General features: G+C 49.7%; 1 protein-coding gene across 2 annotated transcripts in view; it reads left to right on the forward strand.

Moving 5' to 3' along the window:
• Positions 1-20680, forward strand: part of LOC144501179 (transient receptor potential cation channel subfamily V member 3-like) — a 47764-nt gene extending 27084 nt beyond the window's left edge. For both annotated transcript variants that reach the window (XM_078224599.1, XM_078224598.1), the window contains 10 exons: positions 3408-3584; positions 5603-5803; positions 8633-8722; positions 11537-11610; positions 13148-13313; positions 14179-14245; positions 15851-16119; positions 16547-16683; positions 18147-18247; positions 20142-20680. In XM_078224599.1, the coding sequence (XP_078080725.1) occupies positions 3408-3584; positions 5603-5803; positions 8633-8722; positions 11537-11610; positions 13148-13313; positions 14179-14245; positions 15851-16119; positions 16547-16683; positions 18147-18219 (1254 nt within the window). In that variant the 3' untranslated portion in view covers positions 18220-18247; positions 20142-20680. The remainder of the gene's footprint in view (positions 1-3407; positions 3585-5602; positions 5804-8632; positions 8723-11536; positions 11611-13147; positions 13314-14178; positions 14246-15850; positions 16120-16546; positions 16684-18146; positions 18248-20141) is intronic.
• The last annotated feature ends 1650 nt before the right edge of the window (positions 20681-22330 follow it).

Consider the following 22330-nt stretch of genomic DNA (forward strand, 5'->3'; position numbering starts at 1 on the left):
AGCTTCCTGATCTTCTCCTGAGTTTTCCCTGTTATTTCCAAGCTTCCTGATCTTCTCCTGAGTTTTCCTGTTGTTTCTGGGTTTCCTGATCTTCTCCCGGTGTTCCTCCTGTTCCCCTCGCCTTCCTGTCCTTTCCTGTGTTCTGACTCCAAAGTTTTGGACTGAAATGTCAGTGCTATTGTGGGAAAGGCAGCCTGTGCTGTAGCTGCATCTTGCAAAGAGAACACTAGAGGGCGCGGTGTAGCTCCGAACAATGTTCTATTCTAACACTCTGCCTCTGGAGGAATATATTGGTCTGGTTCGACAAGAGACATCAGGAGGATACTCGGGGTAAAAGGGTTAAGTTAGGAGGACAGATTATATAGACTTGTATTCCCATCAGAATAAAAAAATAAACAGGGAGCTAATTCCCAGGCACAGTTCACAGGGTAGATGCAGGGAGGATGTTCCCGATGGTGGGGGGAGTCCAGAACCAGGGGTCACAGTCTGAGAATTCGGGGTAGACCATTTAGGACGGAGGTGAGGAGACATTTCTTCACCCAAAGAGTGGTGAGTCTGTGGAATTCATTACCACAGGAAGTAGTTGGTGCTAAAACGTTGAATGTATTCAAGAGGCGGCTGGATCTAGCACTTGGGGCGAATGGGATCAAAGGTTATGGGGAGAAAGCAGGATTAGGCTATTGAGTTGGATGATCAGCCATTATGGTGATGAATGGCGGAGCAGGCTCGAAGGGCCAAATGGCCTCCTCCTGCTCCTATCTTCTATCTTTATATGTTTCTAATTGAGGCGTTTAAGATGTTTGGAGATTTTGGTCGGATAGATCAGGAGAAACAGGACTGGGTAATGATTGGAGGTGGGGGTAGAGTGGGATTAAGGTTTTAAATCCGATTGATGGTGTTTCTGTAATGATTCCTGTTCACCAGTTGTTATTTAACTAACGTGCGAATGGTTCCGCAAGTTAGGGAGGAACAAAATTTCTTACAGATTCCCTCTGGCCTTGTGGATTTAATGACAAGATTGTATTCCTGCTTTTTGTATCTTCAATCACATCCAGATTGAGAGGCTGGTGGGGTGGCGATTGGGGGAGGGGATTGGGGGAGGGGATTGGGGAGGAGATTGGGGGAGGGGATTGGGGAGGGGATTGGGGGAGGGGATGAAGGGATTGGGGGGAGGTGTTTCTACTACCAGGCTGGTATTGGGGAGTGCAGGAGAGGGAAGGACCGCAGACACTGGGAGAGAGATCAGAAATCCTGGCTGGGACCAGAAGGACCGGATGGAGATTGGGGGAGTCTGTGGATGTCCAGCAGTGGGTGTTGGTGAAGCACGTGGATCCAACTCCTAACCTTCCCTTAGCCCCTCGTCCTGATCGCCTGGCACAGCCGGGGTTAAATTTGAAATGGTGGTTCAATCTGCGGTGTGCAGCCTGGTTAGTTTTAGGTTGGAACCCACCTCCTGGGAGCAGGTTGGGTGTCTGTTCACCCACCCTGCCCCCCCGTATCCCACCCAAGGTTAAAACTGGAAGGGGGGGTGGTGGAGGCAGGAAGAGGTTTCAGATTTTTACATCCTAGTTGACCCAAGCCTGCCTGTTTTATGGGTTAGTTTCTGCCCCTCTACTTCCTCCGGTGGGGGAATCCAAAACAACACAGGAATGTAGGACTTTGGGACAGGAATAGGCCATTCGGCCCTTTGAGCCTGCTCCGCTATTCGATAAGATCATGGCCGACCTAGCTTTGGGCCGGAATTTCACCGGCACACCCGGGGCTGGCAGGACGGCATTTTCCGTTAGCCTCGGGGTGGGCCAGACGGTTAAATTCCGGTCATGGCCTCAACTCCATTTTCCTTTCTTTCCCCCGTAACCCTCGACTCCCTTATCGATCAATATCTGTGTAACTCAGCCATGAATAAATTCACTGACCCTCCCCTTGCTCTCGGGGAAGAGAATTCCACAGAGTAACAACCCTCCGAGAGAGAAAATAAATCCTCTTCATCTCTGTCTGGACAGAGACACCACTCATTCTTAAACCGTGTAAGAATGTGTATAAACAAAGGGGCAGAATGTTAAAAGTAAAGCAAAGTTTATTTATTAGTGTCACAAGTAAGGCTTACGTTAACACTGCAATGAAGTTACTGTGAAAATCCCCTCGTCGCCACATTCCAGCGCCTGTTCTGGTTACACTGAGGGAGAATTTAGCATGGCCAATGCATCCTAACCAGCACATCCCTCATTAAAGTGAGAGCCAGGCTATTCCGGAGTGAGGTGAGGAAGGAATTCCTCACACAACGGGGAGGGAAAACCTGGAATGCTGCTGCGGCTCAGAATGGATTGAAATTTTCAACTGACAGAATGTTAATAAAAGCAAAATGCTGGAAATCTGAAACAAAAGCAGAAAATCCTGGATAAACTCAGCAGGTCTGGCAGCATCTGCGCAGAGAGAAAATAGAATCATCTCATAGAATCCCTACGGTGCAGAAGGAGACCATTCAGCCCATCGAGTCTGCACTGACCTCCCTCTCCCTCAACCCTCCCCCACTCCACCTATTCCTGTAACCCCACATATTTACCTCACTAATCCCCCTGACACTAAGGGTCAATCTAATCTGCACATCTTTGGACTGTGGGAGGAAACCGGAGCACCCGGAGGAAACCCACGCAGACACGGGGAGAAGGTGCAAACTCCACACAGACAGTGACCCAATTTGGGAATTGAACCCGGTCCCTGTTGCTGTGAGGCAGCAGCACTAACTGATGCGCGATTAAATCACTCGGGAGGCTGGATCGTACCCGGGAAATAAAGGCTTTTATTACTGACAAGAATGGAGCACACTATATACAATACAATCCCAGACTAAAGGGTCACCAGGCAGTGCAGTGACCTTTATACTCCTCCAGGTAGGCAGAGCCAACTGGAGTGTACCACAGAACAATATCAACAGGTAGAACAGCCCAACCCTAACCCCAACAGTGACAACAGTAACATATCTACAAACACCCATAGTGCTGACCATCTATGGTTCAGTACCCATAGTGGTAACCATCTATGGTTCACCACACTAACCACTGTGCAACCGTGCCGCCATGTTGCCACATGACTCCAGTTGTGTAGTAGGGTCATATGGATGTTTCTCTGTCCCCAGATGCAGCCATAACCACTGAGTTTATGCAGCATTTTCTGTTTTTATATCAGGAGAATTTTGGGGTGATCACAGGATTTGAGCAAAGACAGGAGTTGAGAGACAGATTGCCCATGGTCCAATCGAACGGCAGAATGGCCTTCCTTTGCTGGTGCTCGGAATGGGAGTTGGCATCGTGTAGCTGTTATTCCCACAGTTTCTTCTTGATATTTCTCACAGAGAGTCCCAGAGGACATACTTACCTGGATACTAAACATTTCTCACCTCCCTGCAGATATTCAAACACATTCTGGGAAGGGAAATGAAACAGAAGAAGTACAAGCACCTTTCGAGAAAGTTCACCGAGTGGGAGTACGGACCTGTGTCTTGTTCACTATATGATCTGTCGGGGGTCGATACCATTGAGGAGAACTCGGTGCTTCAGACTGTTGTGTACAGCAGCAGGAACACGGTGCGTTTCCCCTGCCAGAGAGAGCTCACCGAGAGAACGGCAGCAAGATACCCCCAAACTGTCCCACTGCCTCATCAGCCATCCCCCACTCCACCCCAACCCTCCCTCGCCCTCCCCTCCCTCACATCTCCCCCTCCCTCACCCCTCCCTCTCCCTCAACCCTCCCCCACTCCACCCCAACCCTCCCCCACTCCACCCCAACCCTCCCCCACTCCACCCCGACCCTACCCCACTCCACCCCGACCCTCCCCCACTCCACCCCGACCCTCCCCCACTCCACCCCAACCCTCCCCCACTCCACCCCGACCCTCCCCCACTCCACCCCAACCCTCCCCCACTCCACCCCGACCCTCCCCCACTCCACCCCGACCCTCCCCCACTCCACCCCAACCCTCCCCCACTCCACCCCGACCCTCCCCCACTCCACCCCGACCCTACCCCACTCCACCCCAACCCTCCCCCACTCCACCCCAACCCTCCCCCACTCCACTCCACCCTCCCTCGCCCCTCCCCTCCTTCACATCTCCCCCTCCCTCACCCCTCCCTCTCCCTCAATCCTTCCCCATTCCACCCCACCCTCCCTATCCCCTCCCTCAACCCTCCCCCACTCCACTCCACCCTCCCTACCCCCTCCCTCACCCCTCCCCACACCACCCTCCCTAACCCCTCCCTCACCCCTTCCCCTCTCCACCCCACCCTCCCTACCCCCTCCCCCTCTCTATCCCACCCCTCCATCACCCTTCTCTCCCCCTCCCTGACCCCTCCCTCCCCCGTTGCTCAGCCCTTCCTCCCCCTCCCTCAGCCCTCCTCCTCTCTAACCCACCCCTCCCTCACCCCTGCCTCACCCCTCCCTCACCATTCGCCCACTCCATCCCACCCTCCCTCACCCCTCCCCACTCTACCCCACCCTCCCCACCCATCCATCACCCCTTCCCCTCTCCAAGCCACCCTCCCTCTCTCCTCCCGCCCCTCCCTTACCCCTCCAACTTCCCCCCACTTCATCTCATTCCTCCTCTCAAACCCTCTCCTCCACTCCCTTCCATTCTCTTATCTCTTCCCACCCCTTTCTCTCTTTCTCCCTCTTGCCCACCTCCAGCGCTCTCTGATCCCCCCCCCACTCTCTCCAGAGGGTCAGTTGGCACTGCCCAGGTGCCAGCGTTCATTCCTGGTGTTCCCTGATCTCAGCAGGGGGCGTCTTTAGAGCTTCCGTATTCTCCCTTCATTTTGGGATTGCACCCATTTCATTCCCCCTTTCCCTTCCCGTTCTCCTCCTCCTCTTGGAGGAGCCTGTTGGATCTCCACTTCCCTCCTCCCTTTCCCCCCCCTACTCTCCTCTTGCCTTGCTGCTGATGCCTACGTATCTGTGCTCAGCTGTGATGCCCCATGTAGTCTGCCAACGGTCCCCATCTGGGCGCACACATGATGACTACAGATGTGTAGGTTAGGGGGGGGTAAATGTGCAGGGTTAAGGGAATGGGGCGGGGGGTTGGGCCGGGGTACGATGCTCTGTCAGAGAGTCGGTGCCGACTCGATGGGCCGAATGGTCTCCTTCGGCACTGTGGGGATTCTATGATTAGTCACTTGGAGAAAGTGCCTGAAGGCACTACCTACTGCCCACTACCTACTGCCCACTACCTACTGCCCACTACCTACTGCCCACTACCTACTGCCCACTACCTACTGCCCACTACCTACTGCCCACTACCTACTGCCCACTACCTACTGCCCACTACCTACTGCCCACTGTCTACTGTTCATCAAACACTGCCCACTACCAACTGTCCACAGCCCACCAAACACCACCCACTGTCCACTGCATGCCCACTGGTTTTGGGGCAGGGGGAGGCCCCATCTGGGTCCCCATCTGGGCGCACACAGAGGCAGCCAGGGTGTGGGGGGGGGGGGGGGAGTGGGGGCAGGGTGGAGGGGGGGGGGGGTGGGTGGTGGTGGGGGGAATTGTTACTGGGGAACATGTTACTGGGACGGGCTGATGTTTACCAGTCTTCTGCTGATTCCAGAACCGTCACGAGATGCTCTGTGTGGAGCCAATGAACGAACTTCTCCAGAAGAAGTGGGAGGACTTTGGCGCCTGTTTATTTCTTGTCAGCTTCTTGTTTTACCTCACCTACATCATCACCCTCACCTTCGTCGCCTCCTACAGGCCCGAGAGAAGCAAAGCATTGGTCCAGGAGCAGTATTCACACATCATAGGACATATGGTACAGAAACAAGCCATTCGGCCCAACCGGTCTATGCTAGCGTTTGTACTCGACTCCGGTCTCCTCCCATGATGTGGAGATGCCGGCGTCGGACTGGGGTGGGCACAGTAAGAAGTCTCAAACACCAGGTTAAAGTCCAACAGGTTTATTTTGTATCACGAGCTTTCTGGAGCACTGCTCCTTCATCAGGTCAAGGTCATCACTCACCTGATCACCTGCTCCAATGAAGGGGCAACGCTCCGAAAGCTTGTGCTACCAAATAAACCTGTTGGACTTTAACCTGGTGTTGTGAGACTCCTTACAGTCTCCTCCCGTCTTTCTTCATCTAAATCTATCAAAGTAACTAACCCTCTGTTCCCTTCCCCATTGAATACTTATCCAGATCCCCGCAATGTATCTACAATGTATTTCAATCCAAAACTTGGGTCCTAAATCTAAACAAACTGTGGCCCGGTGGTTAGCACTGCTGCCTCACAGTACCAGAGACCCGGGTTCGATTCCCGGCTCGGGTCACTGTCTGTGTGGAGTTTGCACATTCTCCTCGTGTTTACGTGGGTTTCCTCCGGGTGCTCCGGTTTCCTTCCACAGTCCAAAGTTGTGTGGGTTAGGTTAATTGGCCATGGTAAATGCGGGGATCACAGGGATAGGGCAGAGGGGTGGACTCTTTGGGAGAGTCGGTACAGACATGACGGGCCGAATGGTCTCCGTCTGCAATGTTGGGATTCTACGGTGGTCTGTGAGGCAGGGTGGCTGTGGTGAATTGGAAAAATGCATTAAATGTGTGATAGTCGACAGGAATGGCTGGTGTGTAAAGAATAGGGCTGAATAATTGGGGGGGTGGGGGTGGGAAGGGGGGTGGTGGAAACGTAGGGCCTCCCCCTGCCCCAACACCAGTGGGCATGCAGTGGATAGTGGGCAGGAGGCAGTGGACAGTGGGTGGTGTCTGGTGGGCTGTGGACAGTTGGTAGTGGGCAGTGTTTGATGAACAGTGGACAGTGGGCAGTAGGTAGTGGACAGTGGGTAGTGGATATGGGCAGTGGGCAGTGGATAGTGGGTAGTGGGTAGTGGATATGGGCAGTGGGCAGTGGATAGTGGGTAGTGGATATGGGCAGTGGACAGTGGATAGTGGGTAGTGGATATGGGCAGTGGACAGTGGGTAGTGGATATGGGCAGTGGGCAGTGGATAGTGGGTAGTGGATATGGGCAGTGGGCAGTGGGTAGTGGATAGTGAGCAGTGGGTAGTGGACAGTGGGTAGTGGATATGGGCAGTGGGCAGTGGATAGTGGGTAGTGAGCAGTGGGTAGTGGACAGTGGGTAGTGGATATGGGCAGTGGGTAGTGGGCAGTGGGCAGTGGGTAGTGGGCAGTGTATTTCAGAGTTAATAGGTTTGATAAAAACCTAATTGACCCGTTGTTGATTGAACAATGTCCGCCAATTTGGGTGCTTGCCTGGCCCCCCTGCTGCACATTATACGGCTGAGCTCGGTGGGGTGTGGGCAGGAAGTGGTGGGACGGACACCCACGCCATTTTACACGACCCTCCTGCCCCTCCTGTGCCGGGAGGATGTAAATCTCAGGCCAAGGATTACAAACTGACCTTCCTTCAAGGCACAAAAACCCAAGGGGAAAAGTGAGTCAGCTGTGAGTAACAAAGAAAGTTAAAGATTGGATTAGATCAAAGGAAAAGGTTTCTAAAGGTGCCAAAAAAATGACAGCACAATTTATAATGGGGAATAAGGAAATGGCAGAGCAAGTAAAAAAAGTACTTTGATAAAAGCAAATTACTGCGGATGCTGGAATCTGAAACAAAAATAGAAAATGCTGGAAAATCTCAGCAGGTCTGACAGTGTCTGTGGAGGGAGAATAGAGCCAATGTCCAGAATTCTCCAGCCGTTCACGCCCCACCTCCTCTGCCAGCGAGAATCTGGAACTCCACCAAATCCCTGTTCACTACAGCGGGACTGGAGAATCCCAGCTGTGGGTGAGGTCGGAGAATTCAGCCCAATTGTTCAAGTTTGGAATGAGGGTGTGAGGGAGGCAGGGTCACTCAGAACGTTCCAGACGGAATGAGATCATTATTTGAAAAGAAACAACATACGGGGTCACGGAGAGAAGGCAGGAGAATGTCACTAGATGAATCGGTGAAATGTCACTGGGCAAGACAGGGCAGACATGATGGGCCGAATGGCCCCTTCTGTACTTTAAAAAGTCTGTGATGAATGAATGAATTATAATGCACTGTATTGAGGAAGAAAATGAGATACGTGCATTTGTATAGTACCTTTAACAACAGGATGTAGAGCGGCATGGTGGCACAGTGGTTAGCACTGCTGCCTCACAGCGCCAGGGACCCAGGTTCGATTCCCGGCTCAGGTCACTGTCTGTGTGGAGTTTGCACATTCTCCCCGCATCTGCGTGGGTTTCCTCCGGGTGCTCTGGTTTCCTCCCACAGTCCAAAGATGTGCGGGTTAGGTTGATTGGCCGTGCTAAATTACCCCTTCGTGTGAGGGGTGTTAGCAGGGTAAATACGTGGGGTTATAGGGATAGGGCCTGGGTGGGATTGTGGTCGGTGCAGCTTCTTTCTGCACTGTAGGGATTCTATGATTCTAGGATGTCCCTCAGTGTTTGACATTGGAATGGAAAGCCTTTAAAGAGTTGTCATGTCAGAAGCACGTCAGCCTGCCTGTGCACAGCAAGATCACACGTTTATACAACAATGCAATATTAACCAGGATTGGTATTTCATACCACGACTTTAGTGTGTTTAATTAGAGTGAGCTGAATCTTTGATGACTGTTTTAATGATTTGAATTGATTGCCTCTGACACAGACGCTGATTTCGACATTGAGTAACCTGCCCTGGCTCTTCCAGACACAGAATTATATCCTGCTCACCACTGTGTACTTTCTGATTAAGGAGGTGGGTGTTACGGTTCTGTGGGTGCTTTGCTATTGTCACGATAAGTGAGGAGAGGGAAACGCGATTCCCCGATTCTGCTGTTACAGCTCTGACAATCGCAGGGGCTTTAGAAAGTGCTTTGCCAATGTTGCAGAAATCCCACTATTTACACTCCCCGATTGCGAAGGATCAGACAAACCGGGTTTCTTCACTTAAACAAAGAACAAGGAATAGTTTATTGAAACTATTTCCCGAATGTAAAATAGCGAGTAAATTGCAACCACCATTCCACCTGTCACACCCATTCCCTGAGCACACATACACAATACTACAGCTCGCAGAATAAGACATCAAAGTTTTTTTCAGTTTATTAATTTATTAGCCACGTGTCAGCTTACATTAACACTGCAATGAAGTTACTGTGAAAATCCCCTACTTGCCACACTCCGGCGCCTTTTCGGGTACACTGAGGGAGAATTTAGCATGGACAATGCACCCTAACCAGCACGTCTTTCAGACTGTGGGAGGAAACCGGAGCACCCGGAGGAAACCCACGCAGACACAAGGAGAATGTGCAGACTCCACACAGTCAGTGACCCGAGCCAGGAATCAAACTCAGGTCCCTGGCACTGTGAGGCAACAGCGCTCACCACTGTGCCACCGTGTCACCCATTTTCTGGATAAGGTAATGGATAAGGTAAAACAAAGGAATATACAGTTAGACATCTTTTCGCTGGTCTTGATGTGGTGATCCAATGTGGTGGCTGTTTCGAACAGTTGCCCTTTAAGTTTATAAATACATAAATTCATAAGATATAGGAGCAGAATTAGGCCATTCGGCCCATCGAGTCCACTCCGCCATTCGATCATGGCTGATATGCTCCTCATCTCCATTTTCCTGTCTTCTCCCCGTAACCCTTCAACCCATCACCAATTAAAAATCTGTGTAACTCCTCCTTAAATTTACTCACTGTCCCAGCATCCACCGCACTTTGGGGTAGCGAATTCCACAGATTCACAACCCTTTGGGAGAAGTAGTTTCTCCCTGGGTGTAGTTGGATGGAACAGATTTCCATGTTTAATAGCAAAACACTGCGGATGCTGGAATCTGAAACAAAAACAGAAAATGCTGGAAAATCTCAGCAGGTCTGACAGCATCTGCAGAGAGAGAAATAGAGTTAACGTTACGAGTCCAGTATGGCTCTTCAGAACACCAAACTGGAAAATAGAAGTTCAGTTTTAAAATTGAGCCAATCCATGTCAGTGAGGACAAGGGTGACCGTGGATTGATCTGAGTTTGGACATGGACGGCAGAGCTTTGGATCAGCCGGCCTTTATAGAAGATGGGGCAGCACGTGGCACAGTGGTTAGCACTGCTGCCTCACAGCGCCAGGGACCCGGGTTCCATTCCCAGCTTGAGTCACTGCCTGTGCGGAGTCTGCACATTCTCCCCATGTCCGCGAGGGTTTCCTCCGGGTGCTCCAGTTTCTTCTCACAGTCCAAAGATGTGCGGGTTAGGTGGATTGGCCATGCTAAATTGCCCCTTAGTGTCAGGGAGACTAGCTAGTGTAAAAGCATGGGATTATGGGAATAGGGCCTGGGTGGGATTGTGGTCGGTGCAGGCTCGATGGGCCGAATGGCCTCTTTCTGCACTTTAGGATTCTATGGTTCTATGGTTTTAAGATGGAAATCATGATGTGGAGATGCCGGCGTTGGACTGGGGTAAACACAGTAAGAAGTTTAACAACACCAGGTTAAAGTCCAACAGGTTTATTTGGTAGCAAAAGCCACACAAGCTTTCGAGGCTCTAAGCCCCTTCTTCAGGTGAAGAAGGGGCTTAGAGCCTCGAAAGCTTGTGTGGCTTTTGCTACCAAATAAACCTGTTGGACTTTAACCTGGTGTTGTTAAACTTCTTACTGTGTTTAAGATGGAAAAACAGCCAGCAGAGTGTTGGCGTTACAACGGCATCGATGGGGGTCTAACAGCAGACGGATTGAGGTAAGTCTGGAACAGGGCCGGATTGAGGGCTGCGCTCTTCTCATTCCCAGCGGTCTACTTTCAGTCGCTGAAGCTAATAAAAGTTGCTCTTCTGATTTAAACCAAGCAAAACCTTTTCCAAACCTTTTGACCGACAGAATGGGAACAAATCAAATGGAGCTAACTCAGCACAAGTTTATAAAGATGATCGCCAGGACTTACAGGTGTAGCCCTGCAATCAATAATGACACAGGACAGCAGGAGGCCATTCAGCCCATCTCTTGGAAAGAGCTATCCATTTATTCCCATTCTTCCTGCACTTGCCCCATAACCCTCCAATTTCTTTTCCTTCCTGCATTTCTCCAGTCACCTTTGATCTGTGACCTCTGGCCGCCAATGCTTTTGTCACTGGAAATAGTTACCCCCCATTTATTCTAAAAACCCTTCCTGGTTTCGAACACCTCTGTTCAATCACCTCTGAACCTTCTCCACTCAGACAGGAGCTGTGCTGAACATTAGCACTGCAGGGAAAGAGAAGAGGAGAAAGATTGCAAGTTGATGGGAAACAGGGCAGGAGAGTTGGATTGATTTGCTACTAGAGGTGCGTCTTTCAAAGAGGCTGGAAGGGGAGGCAGTGGATGCAGACATATCAGCTGCAGAAGGACATGCTGGTTAGGGTGCATTGGCCATGCTAAATTCTCCCTCACTGTACCCGAACAGGCGCCAGAGTGTGGCAACTCGGAGATTTTCACAGTAACTTCATTGCGGTGTTACTTGTGACACAAATAAACTAAAACTTAAAAAAATAAGATCTCAGAACCTGAGCAAATACTGATCAACTCCCTTTATTTCTTTCAGGGGGCAGAAATGATTTACCTGCGGCGTTCCAATCTACACTCTGTGCTGGTGGATGGATCCTTTCACGTTCTATTGTAAGTTCTCCTGTCAGCTAACTACATAGGGTGTGTGAATGTGAGTAAGAATGAGAATCTGAGTCTGCGTGGTGTTAGGCTGCTGGACCAGAACGCCGGGGTATATTATGAAGCCAGACTAGACGCACCAATCTTCCTATTTTGGCATCAGCGGGAGGAAAGGATGCTTCCTTCTAAGAATGCTGACAATTTAGGGATTTTTTAAATCATAAAACAAACTTTATTTAATAACACAGTTTAAATATAACTCTAACAAATGAAGCAACCTAACTATTAGCCGTTGAACAATATTTAAAAATGAAAAGAAAACAATGTTACTTTCTAACTTATCACTCTTTCAGTTCCAAATAAGCAACATTCCTCTTACAGACTTAAATGCCACTTTAAATACAGTTAGCATCCATAAATATCCTTGCTATAATGTGTGTAGACAGTCTTGAGGATTTCAGAGATAGAGAGAGTTCCAAAAGCCTGCAAAATCCTTCTACCTTGACTGCTTTCTGCAAAAGCTGTTTCTCTCTGCTACAGAATCAGGATTGCATATTACCCACGTTTTTGATTTGATTTGATCTGATTTGATTTATTATTGTCACATGTATTAGTATACAGTGAAAAGTATTGTTTCTTGCATGCTATGCAGACAAAGCATACCGTTCATAGAGAAGGAAAAGAGAGAGTGCAGAATGTGGTGTTATAGTCATAGCTAGGGTGTAGAGAAAGATCAACTTAATACAAGTTAAGTCCATTCAAAAGTCTGATGGCAGCAGGGAAGAAGCTGTTCTTGAGTTGGTTGGTACGTGACCTCAGACTTCTGTATCTTTTCTTGATGGGAGAAGGTGGAAAAGGGAATGTCCGGGGTGAGTGGGGTCCTTAATTATGCTGGTTGCTTTTCCGAGGTAGCAAAAAGTGTCGGCAGTGTCAATGAGTGGGAGGCTGGTTTGAGTGGTGGACTGGGCTTCGTTCACAGCCCTTTGTAGTTTTTTGGGGTCTTGGACAGAGCAGGAGCCATACCAAGCTGTGATACAACCAAAATGAATGCTTTCTATGGTGCATCTGTAAAGATTGGTGAAAGTCGTAGCAAAATTAAAAATGAGTAATTATCCTGCTCTCCCAGAGTCTGAATTGCATTCCTTCCAGACATACTGACTGCCTGCAGCATTAAGCTGAATTTTTAAACATTCCCCTCAAACACAAGAACCCTATTTATGTAGATATCCATACTGCACTACAATCATCATAGCGTGAATTGATCTATGTGAGGGCAGGCTGAATTCTCAGCCCCTTTGAGGATGGGCTAGAGGGAGCTAGGACTGAGTATAGGATGGCAGACATGAGAGGGGCAGTTACCCAGTGAGGGTGAGGGCTACAGGAAGGGAGCAGAGAATTTAGCAAGAAGAAGGAAGACAGTTTGTTGCTGCCTCATCGAAGAACGGTCCATCAAAAGACAGAGGCCATTTGGCCCATTTGATTTCTGCTGGTTCTTCCAAATAGCTGGTCAATTAGTCATCTAAACATGTGAATTGCTTTCTCTTGTCAGTTTTCTCCAGTCCTCTCTCGTGATCATCTTCAACACCTTGTGCTGGGCAGAGGTGGAAGGTTCCAGAATCCTGCTCGTTCTTGCTCTGGCCCTGGGATGGTTCAACGTTCTGTATTATACGCGAGGCTTCAAACTGACCGGAATTTACTGCGTAATGATTAAAAAGGTAAGTGGAGAAATGCTCCCAGTGAGACTGCACCTTGTTTCCCCTCCGCTTATGGACACTTGCTGCTTTGTCCAGTATTCGAGTCTGGTCGAGGTGTACAACATTGTGAGGGACAGAGACAGGGTGGATAGGAAGGAACTTTTCCCCTTAGTCGAGGGGCCAATAACCAGGGGGCAGAGATTTAAGGCAAGGAGCAGGAGATTTAGAGGGGATTTGAGGAAAAACTTTTTCACCCAGAGGGTGGGAATCTGGAACTCGCTGCCTGAAGGGGTGGTAGAGGAGGGAACCCTCTCAACATTTAAGCATTTAGATGAACACTCAAAACACCATAGCATATAAGGAACTTACCAAGCGCTGGAAAATGGGATTAGAATAGGCGTTTGATGGCCAGTGCAGATGGGCCAAAGGGCCTCTTTCTGAGCTGTAAAACTCTATGGCGTCTTCCTGTTGCTATGCTCCGACCTGCAGAGGTTTGGGTCCCACATCCTGTTCCAATAGGTCTGTTGGATGTTAAAGACAACATGGAACTCATTCATAATGAACAGGGAGTTACTCTGGGTGTCCCGGACATTACCTCCTCCTCAATCAACATCATTCAAGTTCAGATTAGCTGGTCTTTATCGCAATGCTGTTAGTGGGAGCTTGCTGTGTACAAATTGGCTGCTGTGTTTCCCACATTACAGCAGTGCGTATACTTCAGAAAGGACTGCACTGGCTGGAAAAGCTTCTGGGAAGTCCTGTGGTGGTGTCGCCCCCCCCCCCCCATATAACTGGTGTAACTGGTATGGTTCTGGTATAACTGAGATGAGCAGAGCCACACAATCCGAATCAATTAAAGAAACATCTTTCCAACTGTGTTTGACAGATTATTCTGCAGGACATCCTACGGTTCCTGCTGGTTTATGCAGTTTTCATCGTGGGATTTGCAGCAGGTAAGATCGGCTTGGAAAATATTCCTGCGCTTGTCGCTGCCGTTTTGGAGAACACTCGGTCTGTGTGGTCTCCTGGAATTGTCCCAATCACCTGTGGAGTTCGGAGAGAGTTTTCCCCCAGGGTAATATTTCCGCTCTGTGCCCTTGGTTTCCTCCAGAATTTTCCCCGGCTGTGGGAATGGGGAGCAGGGAGACCGGGAATGTTTTGTTACGACAGTCCCGCAGTTTTAATGAAGCATCTGGCTTTTTCCCTGCCCATTACTTTAGTAAATCTGAAATTTTCTCATGGAGTTTTGAGATGATCCTAGAATCCTACAGTGCAGAAGGAGGCCATTCGGCCCATCGAGTCTGCACCAACAACAATCCCACCCAGGCCCTTTCCCCATAACCCCATGCATTTACCCTAGCTCGTCCTCCTGACACTAAGGGGCAATTTGGCATGGCCAATCCACCTAACCCTGCACACCTTTGGAGTGTGGGAGGAAGCACCGGGCAGGCTCCCTAATCCCAGCAGCACTTTATACAGCAGAAGGGATCCCCCTTTCCATCTCTCAAACTTTGCAGGTTTGAGAAATCCCCTTTCAAGTCCTCGGACTGACAGAATTCAGTCACTTTCATGAGGGGGATGTGGAATTCCTTTCTCCATTGCTGCTCACTTAACACCATTCTTTTAACACAGCATTTATTTCAAGTCTCTGAGCCTTCATAGAAAGCTGAAAGCCTTTGAAATCTCTTCAGACCCTTTGAAAAGTTATATTTCCATTCAATTTCACTCCAGTCCTTTTAACTCTTCTTTGATTGACAGCTTAATGGTTTTAGACAGCATGCAGTCAGCATTATTTGCTTATCTTTCTCTTCACGCTTGAAAACATCTAAATTACCCTCCATTGTTCCTAACCTCAATGTTTATGCAAAAGAGGAAATGAAAAGCACTTCGCTGCTTTGAAGTTGTCTGCAACTGTGGCCACAAGGAGAATGGTGGCCAGTATCTGGTCATTATTACAACTTCTGTTTGTGGGATCTTGCTGAGTAAAACTTGGGATGTTGCTGAGTGAAAATTGGGATCATGCTGTGTGAAAATTGGGATCTTGCTGTGTGAAAATTGGGATCTTGCTGTGTGAAAATTGGAATCTTGCCGAGTGAAAATTGGGATCTTGTGTGAAAATTGGGATCTTGTTGTGTGAAAATTGTGATCTGGTGTGAAAATTGTGATCTTGTGTAAACATTGTGATCTTATGTGAAAATTGGGATCTTGTTGTGTGAAAATTGGGATCTTGCTGTGTGAAAAATGGGATCTTGTGTGAAAATTGGGATCTTGCTGTGTGAAAATTGGGATCTTGTGTGAAAATTGGTATCTTGTGTGAAATTGGGATCTTGCTGTGTGAAGATTGGGATCTTGTGTGAAAATTGGGATCTTGCTGTGTGAAAATTGGCTGCTGCGTTTCCTACCTTATGACAGTAACTACACTTCAGAAGTGCTTCATTGACTGTAAAGTATTTTTCGATGTGCTTTTGTTGTGAAAAGCGCTGCAGAAATACAAGCCTCCTTCCCGTTTCATTCCCTTTGCTTTCATTCCACGATAATGTTTGTGCTTTTTCCAATAGCTCTCGCCTCGCTGATTGAGGAATGTCCGCCCGGCACCGACTGCCTGTACAATGGGTTCAGCTCTGCAATCCTGGAGCTGTTCAAACTCACCATCGGGCTGGGAGAGCTGGACATCCAGAAGCACTCCACTTTCCCCATCTTCTTCCACACGCTCCTCGTGCTTTATGTAATCCTGACCTTTGTCTTGCTGCTGAACATGCTGATCGCCCTGATGGGAGAGACCGTGACCAAGATCTCCAGCGAGAGCGAGAAGATCTGGAAGTTGCAGGTTGGTGGAGAATCCCAAGAGCCTCACGTCCCGTAACGTTACTGAGTGTTACTAGAAAAGGAAAAACGTAGATGACTTGATAAAGGTCTTTCACTAATGAACAGGTTTGAAAGGGTAGACAGGGGGACCATGAATGTTAGTTGTCACTGATAATTCCAGTTGGAAATTCAGGAGAAACGTCTTAACCCAGGAAATAGTGGGAAAGTGGAACTCATTACCACAAGGAACAGCTGAAGTGAACAGTGCAGATGTATTTAAGGGGAAGCTGGATAAACACATGAGGGAGATGTGAATAGAAGGATTTACTGATGGGGGGAGATGAAGTAAGAGGAGGCTCGATGGAGCATAAACACCAGCATGGACTAGTTGGGCCGAATGGCCTGTTTCTGTGCCAAAGATGCAAAGTAACTCGATGTGATCCTTCCAGAGAGCTGAAACGACTCTTCACTTTGAGAGAAGTCTGCCTAAGTGGCTTCGGACCAGATGTAAAAACAACCACAGCTTCACTGAGGTGACAGTCGGAATCACACCTGATGGGAGGGAAGACAAGCGATGGTGCCTGAGGTAACCATAATGTCCAAGTGCTCACAAGAAAACAGATTTGTAGAAATATCACGGCATTTGATGGCGGCAGAATTTCTATATTAACCAGGCTCTGGGCTTTGACCAATGCTCCAATAGGCAGGTACTTCACAACACAGTCAGGAATCATTACGGCCACTCCCCATTAAGACCATAAGACATTGGAGCAGAATTCAGTCACTCGACCCATTCTTGGTGTCAGTCAAGACAGCAACTGAAGGGAGCTCACATCAGACACCAGGGACTGGGAAGGAATCCGATCTGTACCTTCATAATCAGACCCTCCCCGCTATCCATTCACTCCTCCAAAACCCATATCTGGAATGAATACGTTACAATTAGAGGAGACTGGGGTAGGTGGGCTATGGGTGAGTCTGGGGTAGGTGGGTGATGGGTGAGGCTGGGGTAGGTGGGCGATGGGTGAGTCTGGGGTCGGTGGTGATGGATGAGGTTGGGGGTAGGTGGGCAATGGTGAGTCTGGGGTAGGTGGGCGATGGGTGAGGTTGGGGGTAGGTGGGCAATGGTGAGTCTGGGGTCGGTGGGCGGTGGGTGAGTCTGGGGTAGGTGGGCAATGGTGAGTCTGGGGTAGGTGGGCAATGGTGAGTCTGGGGCAGGTGGGCAATGGTGAGTCTGGGGTAGGTGGGCAATGGTGAGTCTGGGGCAGGTGGGCGGTGGGTAAATGTTGGTGAAGCTTAATAGAATCTCTTTAACCAGCTAAATCAGGGGTTCCCAAAGATTGCGTCGCAGCCCCGCTGGGGCAAGGTTTTGGGGTCCTGAGCTCGGAGGCACCAGGTGGCTGGGTGCTGAGTGTTGACTGGCTGTGAGGCCCCTTTCAATGTTGAGGCTTTTTCCTCGCAGAGGGCATGGATTAACTCTCTGAGGCCCGATTGTGGCGAGAACCGCAGCTTAGAAAGAGGTGAGCCTCCATGTTAGACAGGGTAACCCCAGCAGTTTTAAACCAAAACCACCCCCCACCCCCATCAATTTCCATTCTCGGGGCACACAAAGTCAGAGGCATTAAGGTGGGATCACATCGGGAAGCATAAAGGTCAAATAACAGATCTGTCACAGTTCCACAACGGAGTGAATGATCACCCTCGCACTGACTGGATATCAGCTGAGGATTCCATTGGCTCCATGACCAAAGGCACTCAGTGTGACACAGATACCCTACAGTGCAGAAGGAGGCCATTCGGCCCACCGTGTCTGCACTGACTCATTGGCAGAGGAGCTCACCCAGGCTCTTTCCCCGCACTGCTAATCTGTCCGGAGATGTGACTCTGCGGTGAGGTGCTAGTTTGTCAGCCAGGGCCCAATGGAGGCATCGCATCAGCAATGCGGAGTGCCTGTGGGGGGCAGTGGACAACAGCAGGGGTAAAAACAATCAGTTTGCAACACCCGGGGAATCCTGTTTAATGTCTGTTCTCCAAATCATCACAAACCAGGTTAAATGAGGTCAACTGGAATGAATGGGACACTCGCATCGAAACAATGGCTGAATTGATTGATGAACAGTGATACAGCACAGAGCCACGCTGACTGCACGGTATGTGTGACTGAGGGAAACACGCACTGGCATTTCAATAACTCCTTTCAGAACATCACAAAGTGTTTTACAGCCAGTGACGTATTTTGGACATGTAGTCATTGTTGTAATCGAGACAGTTTAGCCGCGACACTGACCAGTCAACTGTTTAGCGATGTTGGTTGAGGGATGAATATTGGCCAAAACACCAGGAATCATTTCCCTGCTCCTCTGTGAAACTATGACATGGGACACATTGTGTTCACCTGAGAGAGCACAGCAGCTCAGACAGTGCGGCACTCCCTCAGTACTGACCCTCTGACAGTGCAGTACTCCCTCAGTACTGACCCTCTGACAGTGCGGCACTCCCTCAGCACTGACCCTCTGACAGTGCGGCACTCCCTCAGTACTGACTCTCTGACAGTGCGGCACTCCCTCAGCACTGACCCTCTGACAGTGCGGCACTTCCTCAGTACTGACCCCCTGACAGTGCTGCACTCCCTCAGCACTGACCCTCTGACAGGACAGCACTCCCTCAGTCCTGACCCTCTGACAATGCGGCACTCCCTCAATGTTGATCCTCTGACAGTGTGGCACTCCCTCAGCACTGACCCTCTGACAGGGCAGCACTCCCTCAATGTTGATCCTCTGACAGTGTGGCACTCCCTCAGCACTGACCCTCTGACAGGGCATCACTCCCTCAGTACTGACCCTCTGACAGTGCGGCACTCCCTCAGCACTGACCCTCTGACAGTGCGGCACTCCCTCAGCACTGACCCTCTGACAGTGCGGCACTCCCTCAGCACTGACCCTCTGACAGTGCGGCAATCACTTAATGTCAGCCTAAATTTTGTCTTTGAGTCTCTGGACTATCATTGCAGTTATGAAAGGGACATGAACCTTCCGACTGAGAGATGAAAGTTCAATTTGTGCTATAAGGTGGGACTGAGGTACATCAGTCTGCTGGTCACACCACCCCTCCCTTGGGTCACCCACCTCCCCACCTCACACACCCCCGGTCACATCCACCCCCGGGTCACATCCCTCCCCCCCCCGGGTCACACCCCTCCACCCCGGGTCACAGTCCCCAGCCCTGGGTCACACCCCTCCCCCCAGATCATACACTCTCTGGGTCACACCCATCTCCACCCCACCACCGCCCCCGCTCCCCCCCCCCCCCCCCCACCCCCCACCCCCGGGTCACACACTTTCCCCCCAAGTCACACATTGGGCAGCACGGTAGTGCAGTGGTTAGCACTGCTACCTCACAGCTCCAGGGACCCAGGTTCGATTCCCAGCTTGGGTCACTGTCTGTGTGGAGTTTGCACATGCTCCTCGTGTCTGCGTGGGTTTCCTCCAGGTGCTCCGGTTTCCTCCCACAGTCCAAAGACGTGCTGGTTAGGGTGCATTGACCCGAACAGGCGCCGGAGTGTGGCGACTAGGGGTATTTCACAGTAACTTCATTGCAGTGTTAATGTAAGCCTACTTGTGACTAATAAATAAACTTTAAACTTTAACACTCTCCCCTGGGTCTCACATCAAGTTCAGGTCCTTATTGGACTTTGTTTCAGAATCCTTTGCCACTCTCTTTTCCATAAATATGTTCTGAAAATGTTCAAAGCTGGAACACACGAGGCCACTCTGCCCCTCTGCTCTGCTGTTCCTTAACTCCATCTATGCACCTTGGATCCCTGATCCTGAATACTCTGAGCTATTAATAATATACCAATCCCCATTCCCTCTCTTTCCCCTACCCCCCTGGCAACACCTATTGAGGGAGAGAGTGGCAGATTTAAACTCCCCTTAGTGTGAGCAGGTCCACCCTGAACAGCCTGGCCCGAGTTTAAAAGCTCTGCCTCTTTATCCTGGATGTTCTCAAGTCTAATGTTGGGCTTTTCTGTGTGTTCTGTCGCAGTTTATGCCTGTATTGTGGACATAGCCCTCTGAAGGATATGTTAATTGTGTGAGACGAACCAGGGATCTGTGGAAGCTCAAGTGGACCAGAAACCTGGACTGTTTGGTGCTGTAATTTCTGTAGGTAAATCCGATGGGGATGTCCGGGAGTTTGCGGTAATGCTTCAATGATAAACATCAGCAGGTTAAAGTCAGAAATATGATCTGTGGAAGGAGCCAGTCGGACTGGTTTCTTGGAAAACCATTTGGTGAGAATATTGGCGCTGAGTGTAAATCCGACGCTGGTTTTTCAGCACTCAGTTCTACACATTGTCTGATTTGGATTGATCGCTGATTCATTCACTCCCGCTACTGCCCAAGACTGTTTCATCCCTTGGAATATAATGTCCCACCTGATGGACTTTTCCCATTTAAGGGAATTTAATTGTGAATTAGAATATTTTCAACTTAAGAGTCAGAATATTACAAGATATTTTGCAAATTTCCTATGTCTAAACTGTGTTGAAATATGTTATTAAACTGTGAGATCTGTTAAACTGGCAGTTTTAATCTTTGTATCTCAATTACTTATTAATAAATGCAATTATTTTTAAATCTCTAACAGAAGAACTGCACTTGGATACATAGAAGCGGCAACTCATAAGGAAATGGGAGTGATTATCTTCTCCCTGCTTCCCTTCTCTCCTCTCCTTTCTGCATTCCCCCCTCCCCACTCCACATCCCTCCTCCCCACTTGCTCCCCCCCCCCCCCCACCCCCCCCGCGTTCTCTCATCCTTTATCCTATCTCCCTCCCCTCCTGACTTGGGCCTGTTTCTGTATCGCGGCAGAGTAGCACAGTGATTAGCACTGCTGCCTCACAGCGTCAGGGACCCAGGTTCGAGTCCGGCCTTGGGTCGCTGTCTGTGCGGAGTTTGCACGTTCTCCCCTGTGTCTGCATGGGTTTCCTCCGGGTGCTCCAGTTTCCTCCCACACTCCAAAGATGTGCAGGTTAGGTGGATTGGCCGTGCTAAATTGTCCCTTAGTGTCCCAAGATGTGTAGGTTAGAGGGATTAGCCGTGGTAAATATGTGGGATAGGGAGAGGGCCTGGGTAAGATACTCTGTCAGAGAGTTGGCGCAGACTTGATGGGCTGAATGGCCTCCTCCTGCACTATAGGGATTGTATTCTATGCCTATCACTGGGGAGGGGCCATTACATTTCAGAGGCCCAGTTTTGTCACGGTGTTATGGAAATATTTAAATCTATTTCAAGCAGTAGAAGGGTCAATAATGGGCCACATGACAAAACCACCCTTGGCTGACGTGTGTGAAGAAACAAAGTGGTGCAGTGAAGCAAAGAGATCTGGGAGATAGAGATACATAATTCACTAAAGCTGCACGGTGACTCACTCAAATTCCAAAGATTGAGAACCTAGAATTGAGTTTAATTTCCAGATGAACAGAAAGCAATAACTGGAAGGTAATGTTAAATTTCCGTTGAATTAGTGAGGCCACATTCCGAATACCCTGCAGAAATCCTGGTTTCCACATCAGGATGTAGGATCACTGGAGACTGCAGAACAAAATTAAAAGGATGTTTTGACAAGTCGCAACTCTCAGACAAGCTGGAACAGGCTGGGGCTTGACTTCTCCCTCAGGCCGGATTTTAAGCTGTCTCGGCCACTTCACGTTTGGCAGGGTTTTATTAGCTGCCCCGGGTCAAGACTTTGCCCTTTTCTGGACAGGAATTCCCATCATAGAGAACCATCAGCCAGTCCGATTGGCCGACAGCTCTGTGGTCCCTGAAGAGCCAGGCTGGAGGGACGGCCACAGCTGGGACCTCAGCCCGTCCCTGAAGAAGAGGGGGTTATGAAAGCCGGACTTATGGAAGTCCGGGATATCAGCAGGGGCCTGGCTGGCAAAGCCCACTGAGGGAAGTGGGGCGGAGTGAGACCATAGGCCAGGGGCAAGGGGTTACAGAGGGGTATGGCCTTTGGGGGGGAGGGAATGTTTCCGATGGGCACAGGGCCCCCATAGGAGATCGTCCCCCTTCCTATCAGACACCAGAATGCCTAATAAACTGCTGGATTACCCATTTAGCTGGGCCTCCCCCTGCTGTGACAAGGTGGAACGAGGCACTTATAAGTCACCACTTAAGGACCTCAGTAGGTCCAAGGGTAAGTGTGCTGCCCGAAGCCTCATTCCCCCCCAC

The sequence above is a fragment of the Mustelus asterias genome, chromosome 12, assembly GCF_964213995.1.
Source record: "Mustelus asterias chromosome 12, sMusAst1.hap1.1, whole genome shotgun sequence".
Taxonomy (NCBI): Eukaryota; Metazoa; Chordata; class Chondrichthyes; order Carcharhiniformes; family Triakidae; genus Mustelus; species Mustelus asterias.